At 39.2% G+C, this 24,319-nt stretch overlaps 1 protein-coding gene across 1 annotated transcript; it reads right to left on the bottom strand.

Moving 5' to 3' along the window:
• Positions 1-3,256: 3,256 nt before the first annotated feature.
• LOC139736516 (activating signal cointegrator 1 complex subunit 2-like) lies at positions 3,257-21,664 on the bottom strand. The gene is made up of 17 exons (XM_071647265.1): positions 21,578-21,664; positions 20,350-20,508; positions 18,780-18,838; positions 18,027-18,138; positions 16,859-17,056; positions 15,220-15,299; positions 14,465-14,596; positions 13,810-13,884; positions 13,008-13,115; positions 11,627-11,773; positions 10,472-10,674; positions 8,030-8,133; positions 7,011-7,114; positions 5,328-5,453; positions 4,527-4,706; positions 4,297-4,402; positions 3,257-3,421 (listed from the first exon to the last, which is right to left on the bottom strand). Exons 1-17 carry the CDS (start codon positions 21,662-21,664, stop codon positions 3,257-3,259), a joined length of 2,145 nt encoding a protein of 714 aa, XP_071503366.1.
• Between the last annotated feature and the right edge of the window lie 2,655 nt (positions 21,665-24,319).

The raw sequence follows: 24,319 nt of genomic DNA, 5'->3' as shown, positions 1-24,319 counted from the left end.
GGCTGATACCTGAAGATGATTGGCTGATACCTGATTTATGTTTGATTTTCTGACTTATGTTTGATTGCATCTTTTTAAGCAAGAGAGTTCTGGGGGGCATTTCATGAAGGAATTTGTCGGATAAAATATCTGACAAGTCAATTATATCCGACAAGTGCAGAGAAATCAGCCAATCAGACTAAAGAATTTCTCAAAACTTGTCGGATATAATTGACTTGTCAGACAAGTTCCTTCATGAAATGCCCCCCAGATGTGTACAATGTGTCCCGACAACAGAAATGCAACGTACAATTTTGAAACATTTGTCAATTACGAAAATAGGTGTATATAATTTCTGGAATATATATTTCATAAAAGCAGCCAGTTTTGATAACAGATGTACAGACATTCACGGTTCCTCAGTAATTCTTCTAATGCGCAAAACAAAAATCAAGTACCACATGTTACTTGTCCCACACATTTCCACAGAACAGAATACACTACAGAGTTTTAAAGGGATTGTATAGTTTTGGTTGAGACCTAATTTCAGGTTTCTAACATTTTTCGGTGAGATAATTAGAAACCTCTTATGAAAAATGAAAGAGCATGTAATTCTATGAGGAATTCAACATTTATTTGATGAAAATTGGTTTTGAAATGGCTGAGATATCCAAAACAGAGGGATTCTAATAAGTGTGGGACCCACACTTTATTACGATTGCTTTGTTTTACTATGATTTTGGATGTTTCAGTCATTCCAAACCCGATTTTCATCAAATAAACTTTGAATTCCTCTTAAAATGGTATGCTCTGTACTACAAGTGTTTTCTTGGTATCTCGCAAAAAGTTAAAAGTCCAATTCTCGTCTCCACCAATACTGTACCATCCCTTTAAGGCTGCCTATTTTTTTCCCTCTAGAAAGTTGAGCATTTTCAGAATGTTTATCATTGTTCGAAAAATCCATCCACAAGTTCAGTCAAAATTACTGTTACTGACAGCACATGTATCTTCAATGGTCACCTTACAAATCAAGGCAAGCTGTAATATGAGATGATGGGTTCTTTTATGGCCAAATGTTTACTTAGAGCAATTAACCTTGTTTGAAAAAAAAAAAAAAAAACATACTGGGAACCTCCTAACGGGACCTATAGACCATGAAAATTTCCTGATGTATGGCAACATACAAATTTGTCTGAAGAAATATACTGACACCTGTCTAGACCATGCTCAGATTTTCTCCACAAAGAGAGAGAAAAAAAAGTGCAGAAGTTTATGAATGCTTGGCTCAATGATGTACATGAATGCAGACCCTCGGTAAAATACACTTGTAGAGATTCAGAAGCCGATTTCTCAACACAGACTGGTTCACCAAGAAACACATATCTTACGCTTGCACCTACAGAAAGTTTGACCAGTGACTACCACATACAGCTACAACTAATGCACTCGTCCACTTCAAGCTCTTATTACCATGCCTTACAGTCAGTGTAATCAGAAATAAACCATGGATCATTATGAAAGGTATACTTTGTCCTTTCTTGTAATTTTTTATAAGATTTTCATATGTGACCGTGCACCACAAAACAAACAAAAAGTCGCACCCCTTGATTTCACGTGAGGACTCAAAACAGGTGAAATGGGTCACCTATGTCAATCTTGACTTTTTCATAATTTCTGAAAGAGCTTTCTTTCTTCTACATTATTCTTTAGTTTGGGATCATAAAACGAATGGGAAATTGTGTTTTCAGCAGTTTTTCCACTACCCCTTTTTTGGGGAGAGTATAGAATGATCAGGTATGTATTAGAGGTCCCTTTTCATTTCTTGAAATCCTTCTTACACTCTTCACTTTCAAGTCTAATAACTTTTGAAAGGATAATGCTACTGCTTTGTAAGTTAGTATTAATCATGGACAGAATGTGTTAACAGAACATGCTCAATTTCAGCTTAATCTGATAATCCCTTCATTGTTGTTGCTCCAATGGTTGACATCCTGTGTTTTGCCCCTTTCATCTAACAGCTAGCGCGGCTTGGTGAAAGATTAAGCGCTTGAATAGACCCTGTACCTCAGAGCCTCTTTTTTCTCAGTTCACACTTTTCCAGAGTATGTGCTTTCTTTCAATTATTTAGACAGGTTAGGGGAGTCCATTTGAATTGAGTTATACATCATTTTAAAGCTTAGAGTCTGCTCTTTGAGAATCTGCCCTTGACTAAAAATCCCTGTCTGGCGACTTTTTGTTAGTTTTGTGATGCACGGTCACATGTGAATTCCCCCAAGGCTTAAAATCTCAGTTGTCGATTGCTGCAAAAATGTTGTCTACACAGATTTCCCAGAAAAGCGACAATTTCTGCAACAAAAAGACAGTTAAATGACGTACATTGTATCTTCTTTTCTCACACAGCTTCATTCCTATTCTTCTTGTTATCATTCTATCAACAAATCTTTCTCACTGATTAGATGAGCAATACAGGCAGATACCAGAGAAGGTTTAAGTTATGGTTCCTGCCTATATATTCTGAGTTGTTAATTCACACAAAAAGATATGAAAAATTTGTGTCTTCAAGGTTGCCTATTATGAGATCTGAGCACAGTATAGTGTGTGTATTGCAGTTAAACCGACAGGAAAGAAAATTGAACAACCTACAATGTAAATTGAAATCGAGAATTGTTGGTACTTTCACATGAGAAACACATGAAAGGATTGACTTCAATGTAGATCAAAACCTTTACTGCAAAAGCTGTAACTTTTCGCATACAGATATCTGCATGAATGACGAGGTAAGACATTTTCTAGCAATGTTGTTTTTGCAATTTATCATTTCATTTTATGTCATTTGACACCAAGACCATGATATCTTTTGGTGAATTTGCTGTCCATTAGTGATTCACGAAATTCGTGACAATTAAACCCTTGCAAAAATAATAGCTTTTACGGTATTGATTTCAAGATAAGAGTTGTCAGACATATGGATTTCGTAGCTGCTGTGCATCTCTCTTTGAAAAGAGTTCTGAACAAAGCTAGGAGTGATAGCTTTGGGATCAGTATCATCCTTTCGTCTCCAGTATCTACACCCAAGAAATCTTACGTCATGACAAAGTGCATTTCAAGCTGATTTACTCTTAATCAAAGTGGCACAAGAGCGACCTTAAACCCAAAGAAAATAACAAAGTTTTAAAAGGGGACAGTTCTTGTCATCTGACCCATTCTTAAGTTCGAGATGATGTTTGGTTTCCATGGCAACAGGTATACTAGGGTAGCTTGTCCCTCCTTGGGGGTGTCAACTTGGTAGGGGGCCCATCCCCTTGGCCCGTTTCTTGTCGGCCAGGACTCGTCTGTTGTGGTTGGCCCTTTGACCCTTGTGTCTCTCATTCCTCTGTCTGCTCCTAGTCTCCTGCTCCGTCCTCCCTGGACCGGATCCGCCTCCTCCTCCTCCTCCTCCTCTTCCTCCTCCTCCTCCCCTTCCTCCTCCTCCTTTCTTCCCTCGATTACCACCACCACCACCACCCCCACTTCCACCTCCTCTTCCCCTTCCGCTATGGCTGCCCGCCCGCCCCCTACCCCCTCTGGAGGGTGCCCCTCTCGGTGGGGGGATGAACTCGTCCCTGATGGAGCCTGTCCTCGCTTGACCAAAAGTTGAGCTGCCATCCTGCAATCAAAGCAAGAAGACACATGGACAGTTGACCAACATCAAGATGTTACAGGAATGGGGTGAAAAAGAATGTATGTTTAACGTATGTGCACACGCATTGTGATAAAATATTTATAAAAACTGACATAAATTACTCTGATTGCTCTCACAAGGCAAAGGAAAAGAAAAGAAACAGAAATGGACAAAATCAATTAACTGTTACTAAAATATTAACAAAATTATTCCAGAGTGATTTGATAACCTACGTATCAAAATGTTAACATATTGTGGGACTACAACCTACGACCACTGAGTCAATATTTCGGAGAATCTTTTGAGCAAATCTACATCACTATAAACTTGTAATATTGCTGGGCTTGAACATTTTTACATGGATTTTTCACTTGTGGATTTCATGATCACGAAAACAAATTACAAGAACATTGTCTAAGACCCTAAATTATGTTCAAAAAACCCCCCAAAAAACAAAAAACCACATAAACAAAATAACACACACACAAAAAAAAACCCATATTAAACAAATTATCCATTTTACAGCATTTTATCAACCGAAAGAGGAGGGAACTGTTGATGAATATAAAGGCAAAGGCACCCTAGAAGAATTCACTGGTCACAGGGATTGTCTACAGTGAGAGGGTACATGTACAGGTCTGTCAAACGAATCTCACCTTTGTAGCACCATCATCGTCTTCTTCATCCTCATTATCAACCGCTTCGTCCTCCGATGAAAACTTTTGCTGGGATGCGGCGAGAACTCTGGGCATGGTGAACGGTCTGTGTGACAGGAACACAGTGGAAAATGTAAGAATGATCTCCAACATTTATCAAACCATCTCTAGACTTTCAGTCCAGATCATTGAAAATGAAATGTAAAAAAAATCAAAACTTGACCACGTACCTCCTAGTGGTCAGCTCATCGGCCGAATCAGCATCGTCCGCCCCGACGTTGACTGTGTCGTACGTGTCGTCGTACTCGTCCTCGTACTCGTAGCTGACCTCGTAGTACTGCTCGTAGGATTTCTTCAGCTGATTGATGAGGGATTTGTCATCCAGGATGGCCTTCTCCTTCTCTTCCTTCCTGCGAAGAAATTACGAAAAGCAAAATTTTATCCCACTGGATGGTAAGGCTCTAAAAAAGATTCTTTTTAACCCATTGAGGACGGTTTGATTTTGCTACAACATGCATTTCCCAAAGACGCCTGCCCGAGTATAGTCGGGACTCGTCCTCAACGAGTTAAAATCACAGCTGGTAAACAACAGACATGAACTTGACAAATTCACACATCGGTGTGAAGATGGCAGGAGCCCATGAAAGAATAAAATGCACTGCTGAACTGTCAACACCGTTGTATGATCGAGTTGACTGTGACATCAAAACTATCAGTAGGGAGCCAGTGGAAGACGCTCCTCAAAATTTGTAGAAGCTCAAATTAAAAATTGCATGCATCAAGACAGCAAATTCGCTCACACTACAAGACAAGTGAACATGAAGAAAAACTACTATACCACAGCTGTTATATGCCATCATATACTGACCTCGAAATCAAAGATGTACACTTATAATATTACACATAGTAAGTCAAAAAAGTGTTTATGTTCATGCTAGTTTCTTGTTATGCAAAGTGCACAAAAATTTAAACTCTCCCAAAACTTTCAACTTTTACAGTTATTCCCAAGCATTTTTGCTAGCAGATCTTACTTCTTCCCCTTGTGTATCCGTGTGACGTCCACCTTGTCCCTACTGAAGACGTCAAACTCGTCGTTGTCAAAGATGTTGGCTCGTTGGGAGATCAGGTCCTCTGGGGGGGCCGCCTTGGGCTTGGTCCTGGAACACAATGATGAATGGCCTTTGGAATATCTGCATAGTCATTTTTTGGCATCAGGAACTATTAGCGAGAGACCCCTCTTCAACCCCTTTCATGGTATTTATAGGGAATTACAGGGGAACACTCCCAAAATTTCTTTCATACTAGTGAGTGAGCTTCTGTTTGAATTTCCCTTGTCCCCTCTTTTACAGTGCAGGAACATATTACGGTGCATACACGCAACGGCCCGAAAGTCACTGTTGGTATACTGACCTTCGCCTTTCATGAGAGAGTTTACCTGCGATGCCTTTCGTGCTACTGTGTCACATGAGATTTCATGGGGACAGTTTACCAGGGATAGTTAAAGGGTAAGACTTCTGAAAAGTCCCCAAGCATTTTAACTGGGAGTTTACCCCCAAATGCCTTTCATGCCACAGCGCCACCTGCAAGTTCCCGGTAAATCTCAGGTGAAATTTGCAAAGCATAAAAGGGATATTACACTATCTTTAAAGTGAGACACTCCATTCCATATCATTAGCAACAGCTCCACGAAGAGAAGTTGAAGACGGCATCAAGCCCGAGGGATGGAACACATAACCAAAACAAAAATAAAACTATCAAGGTTCTCAGTCTCATGCATCTCATATGAATACATTGCTTACCAGGGTGCTACCCTGGGCACTCTGTTCAAAGCTTCAGGAAACCATGAGGATAAAACACATACAGAAACAGAGACTTTTCTACGAACAAAGCTGCATTTAAGGATTTCATAAAACATATAAGGCATGCAAGTGCTTATTCATTTTTTGTCCGCTCTGAATCATCTCCTCATATCATCAAAACCTCCATCATCACAAATCTTGTCCATATGTGACCCTGCACCTCAAAACAAACAAAAAGTCGCCAGACATGAATTTTTAGCTAAGACCACATTCTGAAAGAGCAGACTTTAAGCTTTAAAATGATGTATAACTCAAACCAAATGGACTCTCCTAACCCATCTAAATATTGGAAAGAAAGCACAAACTCAGGAAAAGTGTGAACCGAGAAAAGAGGCTCTGAAGTACAGTGTCTATTCAAGCGCTTAATCTTTACCAAACCGTGCTGGCTGTGCGATGAATGGGACAAAAAACAGGAAGTAAACCACCAGAGTAACAACAATGAAGGGATTTTTAGATTAAACTGAAATTAAGCATGCCTCATTAACACATTTTGTCCATAACTAATGCCAACTTTCAAAGCAGTAGCACTATCCTTTTAAAAGTTATTAGAGTTGAAAGTGAAGAGTGTGGACAAGGTTTTTCAGAAATGAAAAAGGGATTCTAAAGACACACCTAATCACACTATTCTACCAAAAATGTTCGAGATAAACTGCTAAAAAAACACACTTTCCTGCCCGTTTTATGATACCAAATTTTAGCATAATGTAAAAGAAAACCCGCTCTTTCAGAAAATATGAAAAAGTCAAGGTCGGCTAGGTTGACCCATTTCACTTATTTTTAGTCCTCACGCAAAATCAGTGTGTGCGACTTTATGTTCGTTTTGAGGTGCACGGTCACATATTGGACCTTTCCTACCTTGCCATTGTCCTGTCCAGGGAACGAAGTGATTCAAGCAGTTTGTCCTCCAAGATGTCATTGATCACACGGGCGCTGTCATAGTTATACTCCTCCAGACATGCCTGCGGGACGATGACCATGAAAAGTGATATCATATCAAGACATGACATTTCTACATTTTTAACAGAAGTTTAGCCTGAAACATGTACCTGAATCTATAATAAGCCATTCCTCAGGTCACAGATCACAAACATTTGAAATGTGACTGACTCCATGGCCAAATGAAATGAAATCAATCTGGCAGAATGTTTAAAGTTTAAAAGATTTGCATGTTTTATCAGGTAGATGTTTGCACTAAACAGTGAAAGCGACAGCAGTCACATGTTCATATGCAAATTAGATGAGATGATGTCATCATCAATTCACATTCCTTCCACTGATTCGTACACACAAAAAAATTCATCTTAAAAAAAATCATGCTTTTGGTTGACAATTTGGCAAGTGCTGCTCCCTTGCTATCTAAACACCATCACTGCCAAGTTATGAAGCTCTACATCAATTCAAGACAAACAACACAAGTTCTTCTTCTCGGTCTGATTTCAAAAGAGAAAACTCAGCAAAGTGCTCGTGAAAGCGAGACTTGATAGACACCTAACAGCATCATGAATATCATAAATACATTGCTACATTCACAGAATTTGCCAGCAATAAAACATGGTGCAGGGTGCTTCCATTACAACTAACAAGTTTTTAACAAAAGTTTGTTACTACAAAGTGAAAATTCAGGTCCTAAGTATGGTGCAAACTTCCCTTCCCTAGTCAGGAAATGTCATTATTGCAAAGGAAAAGGCTAGTTCCTGGACTTTGTTTTAATGGGAGTCATCTGTACAAGAAATATCACACAAGTGATTTTCAAAGAAATATTGATGGACTTTCACAAAACTAACATAACTTTGTAATATACAAGTATACAATTCCTCCTTTCCCTCCGACTTCACACCCTTTTCTGCCCTTGCAAAGCAGACTGGTGAGCTCACCTCAATGAACCCTTCTCCAAGGTCTGGCAGCAGATCCTTCACACCGGATATCAGGGAGTCAAGTTCAACACCAGTCTTCACAGGGGCAGAGGCCGAGGCTGAGGCTGATGCAAGCTGAAGAACAACAGACAATCACAACAGCGATAAGAAATCATGAAAAGGGAGAGAAAGAAATGCATTCATGAGACACACGGTGATATGATGCTAGAGGACAGAGTAGGCCTACAGCTGCAGAGCCAGGCTTTTCTCACATGACAAAATAATGTGGCACAAAGGCAACAGACTGGTAAACTAGTAGAAAAGCACTCTGAGAGCACAGACCTCCGCCAAGCCAGCAATTCATTTACACCCTTACACGCATGCAATTTCCCAAAACAGAAGTATTTTGTTTACTGTTCACTGTACTGCACCTTTGCCTGAGCAGGGCACGCGCTTAAGTGCGCGTATGTAAACCCCTGGTACGCACATCTTGAATCCCAAGTTACTTGACCTTATATGCCAAAAGATGAAAAATCCTTCAAAAATCCCCCCAAAATCAAAAGATTCCCGGATCAACACCAAAATGAAATGAGATCTTCCTTGTGTCAATAACGACATTTTATGCAAGTTTCATTTTAGTCCGTACACAACTTTTTGAGTTATTTTGCAAACAGACAAACCAACGCCGATGATCACTGCTGAACCTCCTCCTTCCTTGGTGGAGGTAAAAATGAAATGATGTAAGCATAGAGAAGTTGTTGGAAACCCAAGAAGAAGGACCAATCGGCCGCTCCAAAAAATGGTAGGAGGACAAAATCATCGTGGAGGAAACCAAAAGGGAACTAGAAATGTCGCTAAGGCGACTGTTATGCCTCCGCCATAAGGCATGCAATTCTCCTATAGGTCTATAGTACATGTGGACAATGTGTGATTACATTTTCACAAAATCGGCAAAATATTAAAATGACAAGTTTGTCACAAATGTGTTGAATGTTTACCTTCCTTGACCCAAGTTTAATTGGATGAATAGGAGAGCATGCATTTGGGGATGTAAGGACTTTATCTTGACTTATGCCCATTGATAAGTTTATGCATTGAGTAATTTTCAAGGTATGGAGAAAAAGTGCAATTTCTGTATTTAAAAGTACATTGAGGTAAAAAAAAAAAAGAAAAAGAAAAAAATGTTTCCAGAGAATCTCTATTAGGTTATATATGCATACACCAAGTGTAAAAAAAAAAATAATAATCCTGCTGGCATTGCATAGATATGAGAGAAATAGTAAAATGTTTAAGTGTTGCCCTTGATCTTTGACCCCTGACCTTTGACCCTATGAACCCTAAATTCTCTATATAATCACTGCCAGTCAGTACTTGTATGTTCCATGAAAATACCTTGAACAATTTCCAAGTTATGGGGAAAAAAGTAAAGTTTTAATATTGTTACTTGATCTTTTGACCTTTAACCTTTGACCTCATGACCCCAAACTTTCACCAGAGAATCTTAATTAGGTAATACATGTATACACTAAGTTTTAAGAAAATATCTTCAGGCATTGCATAGATATGGTGGAAATAGTGACATTTTACACATTTGACCTTGACCTTTTGACCTTTGACCTTCAGCATGTGCACCCAAAAGTTGATAGGCACAACTTCACCCCCTAACACACATACATGCCAAGTTTCATTAGGATACCTCAGAAGGTTTTTTAATTACGCTGTCCACAAAATTCATTATGGACGGAAGGATGGACGGACGGACGGAAGGACGGACGGACAACCCGAAAACATAATGCCTCCGGCACCACTTCGTGGCGGAGGCATAAAAAGAGACTTCAACAAAGTCAAGACCATGGCCCTTGATAGAACAGAATGGAGAACGCTGATGAAGAGACTTTCAACTGACAAGGCTGACTGGCCAACAGGCATCAGGGTGAGCAGGTTAGTGCAAAGTGAGAATAGACAAGTAAACAAGAGAGTACGGTATGGTAATCCTATATTATAAAAAACATCACGTAATATAGCAATTGACTACTACTAATTCAAGGGCATGCATTGGCTTTAGTCTATACCATGTGGGAGTCCACAATGATTGAAGAATGCTTTATTGTAAAAATAATGCAACTGTGATGTCACTTCCGTGATAACCCCTTCTTCACTTCGCTTGCAAAATGCCTCTAATGTCGCACCTTCTCTAATCTTCCTTGGTGCATAAGATAAAACATGATAGAAGTGTAGAAATGCCAATGCTAACAAAGACAAGTTGATATTCAATTTCTGTAGTAAACTTCCACAGGAACTGACGCGCTAACACTGAGAAAGTTAACCCATTGAGGACGAGTCCCGAGTGTACTCGGGCAAGTGTCGATGGGAAATGCGTGTTGTAGCAAAATCAGTCCATCCTCAACGGGTTAATATCATCACTATCATGAGGTAAATTGTTTGTAGGGTTCAGTGAAGAACCAACCTGGTCTTCTAGATAGACATCTGTCTGGTAGTCCGTGGGGGCTGGGACCACAACATCTAGACTCTGTGAAGACGATGAGGCTCGGTCCGCTGGTTTGGGACCAGGGCCTGGAACCACCAGGGGCTTGGCCTTCTTCCGTCCATAGAGCTCCATGGCTTCGTTCACACCACTCAGGATGAACTTAATCCTGGTGTCATCTCTGGAACACAGAACTCGTCAAGGATTGCACTTTTATTTTCTGCTCACAGAAACATTCAAGAAATGCACAGAGAAAGGGTTTAACTAAATAGCACTAAGTTGTCTCACAACTTCACATCAAACTCTTGGGTCTCATTCATATTGCCTACATATCAACCAATTCTATAAAAGTTATGCTCCATCCGTACAAAGGTACAAACTACAAGCATCGCATCTGGACGTACTGTTCTAAATTTAGAGGACAGTTTTACGTCCAATCTTGGACTAACTTCATCATGACCAAATTAAACAAGCTGATGACGCGTCCAGAATCAAACGTGAAACGGTCATCAGAATTAAAAACAGTAAATCCATACAAGTTACACGCAATGATTTCATTTTGTACCTTTACATAGTACATTGCCTACATGATCTGAGATCCTGAATTCAGTGAGAGCGAGCCTACACTAAATATTATATTTCACGATTCATTTTTATTTTCCTCAAGAAACATACAATAGTCGTACTAGTCGATGATTACATGTACATTAACAACATTTCTAAAATATTTGATGTTCAAACTTATAAAGTAAGTTTGAATATAAGCAAGGAGATCACTTCAATTTCAGTTTAAAATTTTCTTCTCTTTTCATTATTCATTTTTGGTATTCACAAACATGTTTAATTTCAGAGATTTATGTCTACATCTAAGCAAAATAAGATATGTTTTCTTTATATGTATATCTATATTTCATTTCATTTTTCGGGGGTGGGGAGGGGTTCCGAGTGTAAATAATGCATAAAATAATTATGATTACATATGCATAAGTTATATACGGAGAATTCTAGAGAGTATTTCAGCTTGGGTGCCAGTGGGCAAACTAAAGTAGAGTAAGGGTCAAGGAGGTCTAAGTAAAGCCATCCCCCTGCCCCCTTCTCATGGAAATGAAAGAAGGCTACAGGAGAAAGGATACATCTGATGGGAGGTTTGGAGGACCATGTCGATGTCATCCCGGAGGGAGGAATGATCACAAAGCGCCGCCAGGAAGATCTTTTCGGTGAGGAGAGACGACAAGAGCTCCAGGTACGTCTCAACGTGGTGGCTGACCTCTAAGCTCCCACTGCAAAAGGAAGAGAAGGCTCAGAGGTTAACAGATTTTCTGAATTATGTTTCCTAAATTCTCACATTTCACAATTCCTACGCCCTCATTCGCTTGAAAGCGACAGTCCATTTGAACAGTGGGTCTCTTTCTGGTAGGCAGGTTAACAATACTACAACACAGGCATGTGCTAGGTGTTGCTAGCTTAACTAGCCAAATCCAGAAATGTAGTTTGTGAGTTATCATGTGTGGGATTGTTAAAATTTTTTTCATTTGGTCGACTTTCATTCTGCAAAACTCACTTACTGCATTTGCCATCTTGGAAACAGATGTTGACATATGGTAAACTCCAGGAGTAGTGTTTTTATGTTACTATCTTTTAGTACAAGGACAGGGTACTGTAATAAAAGATGTTTTCGCAGCATAACATTTTTGCAAATTCACCTTGGAACCATTTACTTTTTTCGCAGCATGAAATTTTACGAAATTTATGCCACTGGCATAAAATGCATACAGTGTAGACAACAGCTCTTGCATGCATTTTAATTTCGCATATCTTCGCTCTCACAAAATTTGTGATATGAAAATGCACATGAATATTCCTCGTTTTACAGTAACTTTTCTGTTGTCAACCGAGAAGTGGGAAAGTACATGTGTAGACCTCTAACAGTTTGGACGTTGAAGGAGCACAGATTGTGAAAGGGGAGAATTCTGTAATTCAACATGTGTCCATATATATCTCTAATACACTCGTAATGCCCTGCTGTTGAAGTTCACAGGGCGCATCTTGCAACCTTGAATGAATATGACAAGTCTGTGCCAAAGACATTTTTTTTGTCTTTCTTTTCATCAAACTCAATTGATTTCTGACCAACTTCTAGAAGCTCCCATTCAAAATGAATGCCCATCATGCATGCAGCAGTTCACATGTCCATGATATTCAACACACACATCATAGCATTTTCATTGAAACATGCAAGCACACTCCACTTGAGGTGCAGTGATTCTCTTCATGAGAATACTATTAGTACCTCAAAAGGCCACTGTTTCAGTATTTCAAACCCTGTCCACTTCCCATGCAACACTCAAATACGACGGCATGCGAACAATTGGGTAATTTGAACAGATGGTTTAGTGTGCATTATGCATAGTACTACCAGAACTGCAGTAACTTTGTTCACTCAAAGTGAAAGGGGGACATATAGCAACATTCAGAATGATATGTCTACCTTCTGAAGACAAAAATACTACACACCTGTTGTTGAGGATTGGCTGAACACAGCACGTTGAGATGATGAGCACACACGTGTGAACGAGTCCTGCTCGAGCCATCAAAAGATGTCTCTCCAGGGTTGCTTTCACACTGTTGACAGATGTCACAAAATGATTAAAAAAACAACATGCAGTGCAGTTTGAATGCTCTGGCATATAACAGCATGACAAGTGTCAAAGCTATTCATTGGTTTGTTTATTTGTTTATTAGTTTGTTTGTTTGTTTGGTTGGTTGGTTTTTTTTTTCATGTTCAAAGCAGTACATTCAGTATTACACAGGGACTAAGGAATATTTTTTATGTGGGTGGAGGTGGGGAGCTGTGGGAAGGGGAGGGGGGATAAGAGGTCAACAAGGTCAATGGAATTTTTTTTCGTTTTTTTTTTTTTTAAAGAACCAAAAACAAATTACAGTATTCATAAACAAGCATGATCAACATTTTTAAGAGAAAACAACTACGTTTTGGGAAAAAAATTTGTGCTTTATTCTTGGAGTCACATAATGGGCACCTTGTGTGCAGATTTGTAATGATGCGACTGACAGCCGAGATCTGGGGGGAGGGGGCAAATAGACCAGTCTATATACGAAAGGGAAGGAAAATTATGCACATTGAAGCCTGCTTTGTGCATGTCTGTGTTAAGTACACTATAAAATACATTCTGAATGGCGTGTAAGCTTATTTAGGTGTAAAGTATTTGCTGAGCCAACATCTGTCAGAAATTCACAGATAAATGACACCTCAAAAAACGTCTGACAAGTATTACTACTACAATGATTGAGATCTTACGTTTCCACTTCCCACTTCCTCTCTCGTGTCCACGTGAGTAGCTCCTGAAGCGTGGTTTCGTAGAAAGATGCAATCCTTACAGCAAGCATACAGAAAGAGAGGGGAGGGGGGGGGGGGATGGTGGGAGAGGGAGAGAGAGAAAGAGAGAGGGAGACAGAGAGATCATCATTATTACAACCAGGACACAGTTGGTCAACGCAATGCTAAAATGAAGTAATGGTACTGGTTGGCTACACCTTTTCTTCAAATCTTTCAATGACATCAAGAAAACTACTCCAAAGCAATATTTTTCTTTGGAAATGCTGTATGTATTTTTTCAACTCAGTCACTGATGTTCTATGCGCGTATATGAATAAAGTGCTGAAATCGAGTATGTTGTTGAATACAAAATTTCATGCTTGCAGATGAGGTAAAGATTTTACAGAGTCACACAGATATTCTTTACAAGTTAATGACACTACATCAAGTGTTTAAACATTTTGGAGGTGTCATTCTTGAAAGGTGAAGCATGTGATAATACCTTTTTGGATTAACCTCAGTAAGTAAATTTATAATGGATTTCTGCTTTACATTTATAATTTCATAATCCTGAGTGTCGTCATACCTCACCCTAATAGCACATTTGGCTATCACCTTTTGCCAAAAGTCAACTTACTTGCCAACGATTCCATCGTGGTAAAACACTCGACAGGCAGCTGGGTAAACTTGGAAGAAGGCGAGCAGGGTCTGTGCGATGTCTGCGACGTACATGACCATGTCATACAGATCGTGGTTGCTGATTGGTTGTCTAAGATCAACACCGAGAGAGAATTGCAATTTACATTACAGAGGCTTAACTTTGAGAAACCTGTTTGTATATTTAGTAAATCACTCTAGACAAACAAAAGTGGAGGGAAGTCAGGGAAGTAAATAGCCTTTCGCAAAGGACCTCTTGCCGTATGGTGGTGAGCAAATGGGGGGCGAATGATGTGGGTCCGGCCGAACGCAAGAGCGCGAGGGCCTTTTTTAGATCTGACTCGCATCCTTATTTCAGCCCTTGAATTGCCGATTTTTGTTACCCGATTTGGGTAGCAAAAATCAACCAATCTGCCTGTCAGTCTGCCCAAACCCAATTTGCATACTGCGAATGCATGCCACTGACCTCCACTGGTGGTCAGTGATGCATGCAAACAGGCTGGACAATACCAAGACAGAGAATGTGGGGAGCATGCCATTCCATTGGTCGACTGGAATCCATGAAATGTGACTATTCAGTAGAGCTAATGTGGACATGAATAATAATGTGTGAAGCAAGTCTCAAAAGGCCCCCGCACTGGAGCGCTCAGCTGGGCTCGCTTTGCTCATTCGTTGTAGCCATCATACAGCGATGGGGCCTTGACAAAAGGCTTGGAAGTAAAGGGCTCATCTCACCTGCTGCCTGGAGCTAAGAGTTGGGCGGAGTCATGCCCCCTACCAGTGGAACCACACTTCTCCTGGACTTTGTCAAAGAGCTGTAAAATAGAAAAGCACACAGAAAAGACATGACTGCTACTCTGCATAATATAACTTAAAGTGCTGTTAACATAACTCTGCCTCGTACCTTCTTACACAAAACAAGCAATTTCTGTACTTTCAGAAAAGATATCCCTAACAAGAAAATTGCATAATACATGCATACACAAACACACAATGTACCAATAACACAAGTGGAAAACACTAGGCATACGCAACTTTGTAGAGAATTTCGTCAAATGGTTCTTAACAATTCTTTGAATGAAAGGCTGGTTAATGTGTGAGCAGATACATTTGATTTGACAGCATCTGCTTGATATGTGACACTGCACCTCAAAACAAACAAAAAGTCGCCAGACATGAATTTTTAGTTAAGATCATATTCTGAAAGAGCAGACTTTAAGCTTTAAAATGATGTACAACTCAAATTAAATGGACTCTCCTAACCTATCTAAATATTGGAAAGAAAGTACAAACTCAGGAAAAGTGTGAACTGAGAAAAGAGGCTCTCAAGTACAGTGTCTATTCAAGCGCTTAATCTTTACCAAACCGTGCTGTCTGTGCGATGAATGGGACAAAAAACAGGAAGTAAACCACCAGAGTAACAACAATGAAGAGATTATCAGATTAAACTGAAATTAAGCATGCCTCATAAACACATTCTGCCCATAATTAATGCCAACTTTCAAAGCAGTAGCACTATCTTTTCAAAAGTTATTAGAGTTGAAAGTGAAGAGTGTGGACAAGGTTTTTCAGACATGAAAAAGGGATTCTACAGACACACCTATTACCAAAAATGTTCGAGATAAACTGCTAAAAAAACACACTTTCCTGCCCGTTTTATGACACCAAATTTTAGCATAATGTAAAAGAAGACCGGCTCTTTCAGAAAATATGAAAAAGTCAAGTTCGGCTAGGTTGACCCATTTCACTTATTTTCAGTCCTCACGCAAAATCAGTGTGTGCGACTTTATGTTCGTTTTGAGGTGCACGGTCACATATACAGTTGTATGTGTATAACAAATTATCTTTTCTGGGGTCAGTGAAAATTAGGCCACCAACATTGCTTTTTGTTAATCCTTCCCTTCATAACTTTGCTTAATCTGTCAAATTGTCACATTATTCACATTGTTGTCATATCTCTACAATGTGTGTTTCATGAGATGAAAAGAAATGAATGAAAGGAAGAAAGAGAGAATGAACAAATGAACGAATGATTGAATGGAGGATAAATAAATGAATGAACGAATTAATGAATGATCAAATGAATGAATGAATGGATGAGTACTTGGATGAATCAATTAATGAACAAATGGATGAATCAATTAATGAATAAATGGATGAATAAATGAATGAATGAATGAATGAAAGAATGAATGGATGAATGAATGGATACTTGGGTGAATAAATGAATGAACAAATGGGTGAATGAATGAATGAATGAAAGAATGAATGGATGAATGAAAGAATGAATGAATGAATAAATGAACGAATGAATGAATGAATGAATGAATGAATGAATGAATGAATGAATGAATGAATGAATGAATGAACTCACAGTCAAGGTGGTATTAACCACAGAGGTGAGATCATTCTGGTACTGGGGCTGCTGGGTGAACACGTTGTCCAGCATCTTGGTCAAGAGGGCGCCATTTCCTCCGCCATAGAGGACACAAAGGTCCATCATCTTGGCGATGTCAAAGAGAAAGTTGTCGTAGATGAGACTGCCAAAACATTTTGGCGTGATAAAGTTGTCCTAGTTGAGGCAAAGATGGAAAGGAGAGAAACGTTTATCTTCGGTGTGCAGTTGTTAGTAGGCTATATGTGACCGTGCACCTCAAAACGAACATTAAGTCGCACACACTGATTTTGCGTGAGGACTGATCATAAGAAAAATTGGTCAACCTAGCCGAACTTGACTTTTTCATATTTTCTGAAAGAACTCGTCTTCTTTTACATTATGCTAAAATTTGGTATCATAAAACGGGCAGGAAAGTGTGTTTTTTAAGCAGTTTATCTCGAACATTTTTGGTAGAATAGTGTGTTAGGTGTGTCTTTAGAATCCTTTTTTCATTTCTGAAAAACCTTGTCCACACTCTTCACTTTCAACTCTAATAACTTTTGAAAGGATAGTGCTACTACTTTGAAAGTTGGCATTAATTATGGACAGAATGTGTTAATGAGGCATGCTCAATTTCAGTTAAATTTGATAATCCCTTCATTGTTGTTACTCTGGTGGTTTACTTCCTGTTTTTTGTCCCATTCATCGCACATCCAGCACGGTTTGGTAAAGATTAAGCGCTTGAATAGACAGTGTACTTCAGAGCCTCTTTTCTCAGTTCACATTTCTCCTGAGTTTGTGCTTTCTTTCCAATATTTAGATAGGTTAGGAGAGTCCATTTGATTTGAGTTATACATCATTTTAAAGCTTAAAGTCTGCTCTTTCAGAATATGGTCTTAACTAAAAATTCATGTCTGGCGACTTTTTGTTTGTTTTGAGGTGCAGGGTCACATATAAAAAAGTAAAGCTATTGAAGTTAAAAAGTAAAGTGCCAATCTCAATTAAAAAAAAAAAACAACAAAAAACTCATGGATATAAAATGCGTCAAAGCATTCATTACTGGTCATCTATATAACATAACAGTGGAAACAGAAAGAAGGATAAATATTAGAGAAGACTATAAAAGTGAAGATCAGATGTTGTGGCCTCTTTGAAGCTACCATACCTTGGTCTCCTTGTAGGTGGACATCCTCAGGAATGTCATGAAGATCAGCCGGTGGACCAATCGATGCTTGCCAGCCGGGTCAGGTGGTATGGCTTTGCTCGGATCATGTGACCTGATGGGGGTGAGAGACGTATCCTGGTCATATGGCAATAATTTTATTGCACAGTGCATGAGTTTTATGAGAGGTAACAATTCATTGTTTATATTTTGTGCATCTGTTTGAATACATATCTTTCTATGAGATATTTGATAGGAAAGAAAACAAATCGATAAAGATAAGAATGATTCATTCAGCTATTCCAATGCTTATTTTCCAATTTATTTATTTCTTCATGTATATTTCTTCCTTACTTCCCTTCATTCCTTCATTCACTAAACAGCTAAGTACTGCTAACAGAATGACCTGGTCACATACAGAACAAAAAACAAACAAACAAGAATTACAAAGAGGTGAAGTAAAAAATTGCAGCATTCAGAACAAAGACTAACACTACAAAAATAAACAAGATAAATAATTATACGGAGAAAAGTCTCCCCAGGTCCTTGTCTGGCTTATAAAGGAATTGTATAAACCAAAACTGACAACAGAATCTACATGACGATTTCAAATACATATAAGATCATTCACAAATTTGCAATTCAACAGTTGTGTTACAGCTGAATTTTTTTTTTTAAATTAGTAAATGCATGACGGTTTTCCTAGGACAAAAATGAGTCTCCCAAGAGAGATAGGGCATGGGATTGTGTGAATACCTTGGGGCATTCTGAAGGTAAGACGCCAAACTCTGACGGAGGGTCACATCATACACGACCTGCGGCATGGATTTGATAGAAAGGAGGAGAAGTGCACATTAGCCAATGCACTCTCTTTTGATGAACCAATGTGACACAGCATCTCAAATTGTGGCAAGCAAGTAATATCGTGCAGAAGTGTGCTCCTGCATCTCATTTCATAACCTTTCAGGACAATAACTGGGATAGCAAAGGGAACTGTGAAAACATACCAGATATGAAGTTTGAATGAAAGAAAGAAATTATTAATGCAGAAGGAATGAAGATGTGCTATGACAAATACTTTTATCAAGTGCCACCCTTTGCACAAATGTATTTGTGACCCTGCACCTCCAAACAAACAAAAAGTCGCCAGACATGAATTTTTAGTTAAGACTATATTCTGAAAGAGCAGACTTTAAGCTTTAAAATGATGTATAACTCAAATCAAATGGACTCTCCAAACCTATCTAAATATTGGAAAGAAAACACAAACTCAGGAAAAGCGTGAACTCAGAAAAGAGGCTCTGAAGTACAGTGTCTATTCAAGCGCTTTATCTTTACCAAACCGTGTTGGCTGTGCGATGAATGGGACTAAAAACAGGAAGTAAACCACCAGGATAACAACAATGAAGGGATTATCAGATTAAACTGAAATTAAGCACGCCTCATTAACACATTCTGTCCATAATAAATGCAAACTTTCAAAGCAGTAGCTCTATCCTTTCAAAAGTTATTAGAGTTGAAAGTGAAGAGTGTGGACAAGGTTTTTCAGAAATGAAAAAGGGATTCCGAAGACACACCTAATTACATTATTCTACCAAAAATGTTCGAGATAAACTGCTAAAAAAACACACTTTCCTGCCCATTTTATGATACCAAATTTGAGCATAACGTATAAGAAGACCCGCTCTTTCAGAAAATGTGAAAAAGTCAAGTTTGGCTAGGTTGACCCATTTCACTTATTTTCAGTCCTCACGCAAAATCAGTGTGTGCGACCTTATGTTCGTTTTGAGGTGCACGGTCACATTTGTAAAATCACAGCTGTTGATCTACATTTTTAACAAACATGTCAGAAAAAGGGGACCAAAGGGATTCGAACCTGTCAACTACTGTTTGGTACTGTATTCATTTCAAGTTCATCGTGTCACTGCCAACTACCAGGGATAGCCTGGTGGTAGTGTCCCTGCCCGAAAAGTAGGATATGACAGGTTTGGACCCTCCTGGTTGAACATTTTTGTTATAAATGTACAACTTTATAACAGCACTTGCATTCTTAGAAATACATGTGAAGTTTATCGGAATTTAGCATCCAAAACATGGTGTACTTTCATTGTGCACATCTTTGAGTGCTTGTGAATGTTAGGTATGTGCAAACACATTCAAATAGGAATAATTTCCTTTGAGCAGATAGTATCATTATGTCATTATGAGATGATAAATCAAATCATTACTCTTGATTTAAACACACTTTGTTGTCAGAAGCTAAAGGAATAGAAATAGGTTGGTAAGACAAGGCTAGGTAAGAAAGACACTGGCATTCACAGCTTACCTGGCTCCAAAACCGATGATGTGGTAACTTGAGCAGCCACTGGAGATCTTCCTCCATGAACCTTAACCTCTCGGCCCACTCCTCCAGCCCCACCTCATCTGACTGGTCTGGGGGTGGGGTGTACTTCACAAAATTCACCTGCTCCACCCAGTACTCACTCTAACCAACACAGGAAAGCAAACGGTAGCATACAATGTAAAATTATAATCTACATCTTTACTTACTTCATTTGTTCAGCTGGCTTTAACAAAATTTCAAGATCTTAGTGAAAGAAAACTGACCGTCTAAAGGGCATCACTGTAATGGAACGCCACTGTACCAACATTGAGAGATTTGATTATTTATGAAATCATCAGTGTAAGGCTGGTGCAGGAACTGTGATTTGTACTATATGGCCACTAGTATGGTAATAAATGACCTTTCAGATGAACTTCGGGCCTACACGATGCATATAATCTGGCAATCTGGAAAATATTGCACTGATGGAAACTACCATAGAACTACATATCTAAAGTTTGTTGGATATTACCAGCAAGCTCAAGTATTGTAAAGCAAACAAACAAGCAAAAAGTTATAGTTGAAGAGTTGAATAAAGCAGACCAATATCTTACTTTTCATAAATTTGTTTATTCATTTCTTGGCAAGGAAGGGGTGGAGATCCTGCTGGCATATTTACCAAGTGAGATTTCTACAGGGAGCTATGAAAGTTCCCCTGAAGAGTTTATGTTCTTAAATCTACTCAAAGAAGAATTATGAAGGCCATAGATTTGTTGATGTTTAAGAGTCATTGTTTAGAACAGACCAACAAGGGATACTGCATGTCAGAAGAAAGAGAGAGAGAGAGAGAGAGAGAGAGAGAAAGGAGGTCTCCCCAAAAAGGACTTCTTTACTGGCTTTTATGAAGTGGTGGTGGTGGGGGGGGGGGGGGGGAGATTATGCACTTGGGGATAGGGACTTTCCTACTGTATCATACTCATAGGATATTTTGCTTCAATATCTCAAATTCAAAGATGTTGTGTGGTACCATGGTAACAACACAACCGTTAGCATCGACTCACACACTGTACAAATTGTATGTCACGTCTTCCCATTCGTGCAAATCATGGTGGTATCATAGCACTGGTATCTCAAAAGGGTAAGGGTGCAAATCATGCAGTATATCTAATATGATTCGTGTTGAAACCACATAAAACAAAAAGCACCGTGCCATCCGGTTGGTTGTTCTTACCAAGGCTGGTCTGGACATCTTGGACCCATCTCTTCTGCTGACCGTGATCATCCTCTGCTCCAGGGGAAGTGGCTTGTTCTCCTCCATGTCTGGTGTTCCCCGACCTTGACTGGCTGGCCTTTCTCCTGAGCCTTGTTGTACTAAGCTATAGCATAGGATGCACAGATTTCCCTTAAACTGATGCAATGATGATACCTGTATTCCTCAAGAACCCAAGGGCCAAACTGCACACTAAACTTATGTATGCAAGCTTGTACTACTACTAGCAGGGTGGTCCATGAGGGGTTTTAGCATGTCGCTGCAACATGCTAAAATTCTTGTGCAACATCCTAAAAAGCCAGCAACATGCTATGCAACATCCTTAAGAATTTGCAACAAGCTCAAAGTAAAAGTATTCAAAAATGTGCAAAACATGTGCATAACGTAAGAAACATCAAACTACCAGGTACTTTAGATATTTGTGTGCAAAACATGAGAGAGAACATTGAATGTAAGCAGCACAAAGAGAGATAAGCAGCAAAATATTGCGTACTACGTACTCATCGTGTGCGCTCCGCGCATATTCAATTTCTGCAATATTCTCAGATTCTGAGCTTGCAACATGCTAAAATTTCAAGTTGTGGACCACCCTGTACTAGTCTACACTGTTAATAGAGGTTCTAACTTCTACCTTCATATCATGTAGTATGTACATTGTAGGTAATAACAGGTAAATTATAGTACCGTATACACGCACCGGTTCTTGCTCCCTGATGATCACAGCGACATGATAGTAGGGTTGCCGGACACTTTTCAAAACACAATCTTTTTACAGAAATGATACCTTACCTGTGTACACAACAGCGTTCCAACTGCCGAAATTCGTCTTTTTCACGGTAAAATTTCCCCAAAAGCGTAAATTTCCGAGTTAAACTGACACCAGTTTGGTTCAAAATGATTGGAATATTAATTAGATTTCGCGCGTGCTACGTGCTCGAGATCGGTGTTCAGATTTGGCCAATTCACGTGACTTTTGGGCGGAGCTATGTCAGGTAATGATCTTGATCGAAGTCGTTTGTTTACTTTTCTGCAATACTAATTAAGATTAGTTGACATAGTTCGGTACCTACAGTTCACTCCTCATTGTAACCAAGTATTCCAGATCGGCAATTTTCTTCTTTTATACCGACCTTTCTCGTAAACTTATAGCCCATACCGGTGGATGTGAAAATTAATCTTCATTTCGTAGTAGTAACCCAACTGCGAGTCAAACGTGAAGCATGTTCCGGCTGCAGATGTGTGTTGTACACTGTTGAGCGATAGGACTTGGTGATTCGTAAGTGGTGGCTTTGCCCCTAAATTTCAACTTAAAAATGAAAAGCAATTTCAATTTGAATAAGTGCAGATGTTGTTTAGTCGTTGCCGTATTATGACTTGCAAAATTTGGTTCATAAAAAGATCTCTTTCTGTCTAGATCAAGATTTTTCTTGATTTGGTTAATCGTGAACCCTTCCAGAGTGTGACAACTGATGCTCGGAATGAAGGATTGGGGACTTGTGCGCAAGTGTAAGCGCATTGGTTTATGTGCATCAGCAGTATTAACTACGGACGGGTTTACGATGACCGAATCAAGAAAAAATCATCAATATGGTCAGAAAGAACCATATGAAGAACCAAATGTAACACGTCATGAGTTGTTTACAGTTGAACTATATCTGTACGAGCTCAAACTGAAAATTAAATCAAATTTTCAAGTTGAATTTCACGGGCAAAGCTACCACGTACGAAGCACCATATTACTCCGCTGTCAGGCTGGCCGAAGTCAGTTGTGTGCGGGTGAATCGGGTCCGTTGCTCACTGTACCTCCGTTCATCGCATCGGCGTGCTTGTGTTGCGTGCGTGCGTCATTCTTCCGGACTGACTGGCCAGCTAGCTGTGTGTGTAACGAAAGTTTCATTTTTAGTCAACAAGCAAGACGTTCCGTCGTCCAATTTTTCCTCTCTCCTCACCTTCTACTTCCTCCTGACCTATTCCTCTGCTTCCCTTAGTACAAACATGGTTTTGACAGTATCGAGTCTATATTTAGAGTTGTGGTTGCCCCAAGCTAGTACGAGTTGCTCAGTGCTGTTACACAAGCCCCGTACCCCTTTATATTATTCACAAGAAACGACAGATGAAACTGGTGATATGATGGCAACATTAACATTGATTACAGCTAGATGAACTTCGATTTTTTTTAAATCTTGTCACGTGACAAATTAGCACTATACTCCATTTATCTTTCTTCACAAGATAGAAATATGAAACGATAATGGCGATATGAACAGCCTCAATATTTACCCTCGTTGTAGGGAGGTATAATGAAGAACGATTATATTGAAATCTGCACTTATATAGTCATGTAAAAAGGCCTTCTATTACTAGTTAAGTATCAGTCTGAAAAATCATAATTTCTGAGTAGGACTTGTGTGACAATTCAACGTTTCATAGTAACCTCCATGGATAACAACCAAAATACACAGCTATGTTTTGATTAAATTGTCCGTGTGTCAGCATTTGGTTATCATTAAAATCAGCATCGCCGATGACTAGGCCTATATACTTGTACATCTAGTTTCACTCTTCACAAAGAACATCTATTAGGAAGACAAGAATATGTTTGTATATGCATGTAATACCGTTTGAATGCACCCTAATTGAAATGTGTTATAACTCTGCCTATAGATGCAAACTAATACACGTCCTTCCGGCTCGCTTGTGACC

Source organism: Diadema antillarum, unplaced genomic scaffold (assembly GCF_040938485.1).
Source record: "Diadema antillarum isolate AM-2024a unplaced genomic scaffold, OU_Dant_1.0 seq00000651_RagTag, whole genome shotgun sequence".
Taxonomy (NCBI): domain Eukaryota; kingdom Metazoa; phylum Echinodermata; class Echinoidea; order Diadematoida; family Diadematidae; genus Diadema; species Diadema antillarum.
This window is presented reverse-complemented; position numbering and strand designations above follow the sequence as displayed.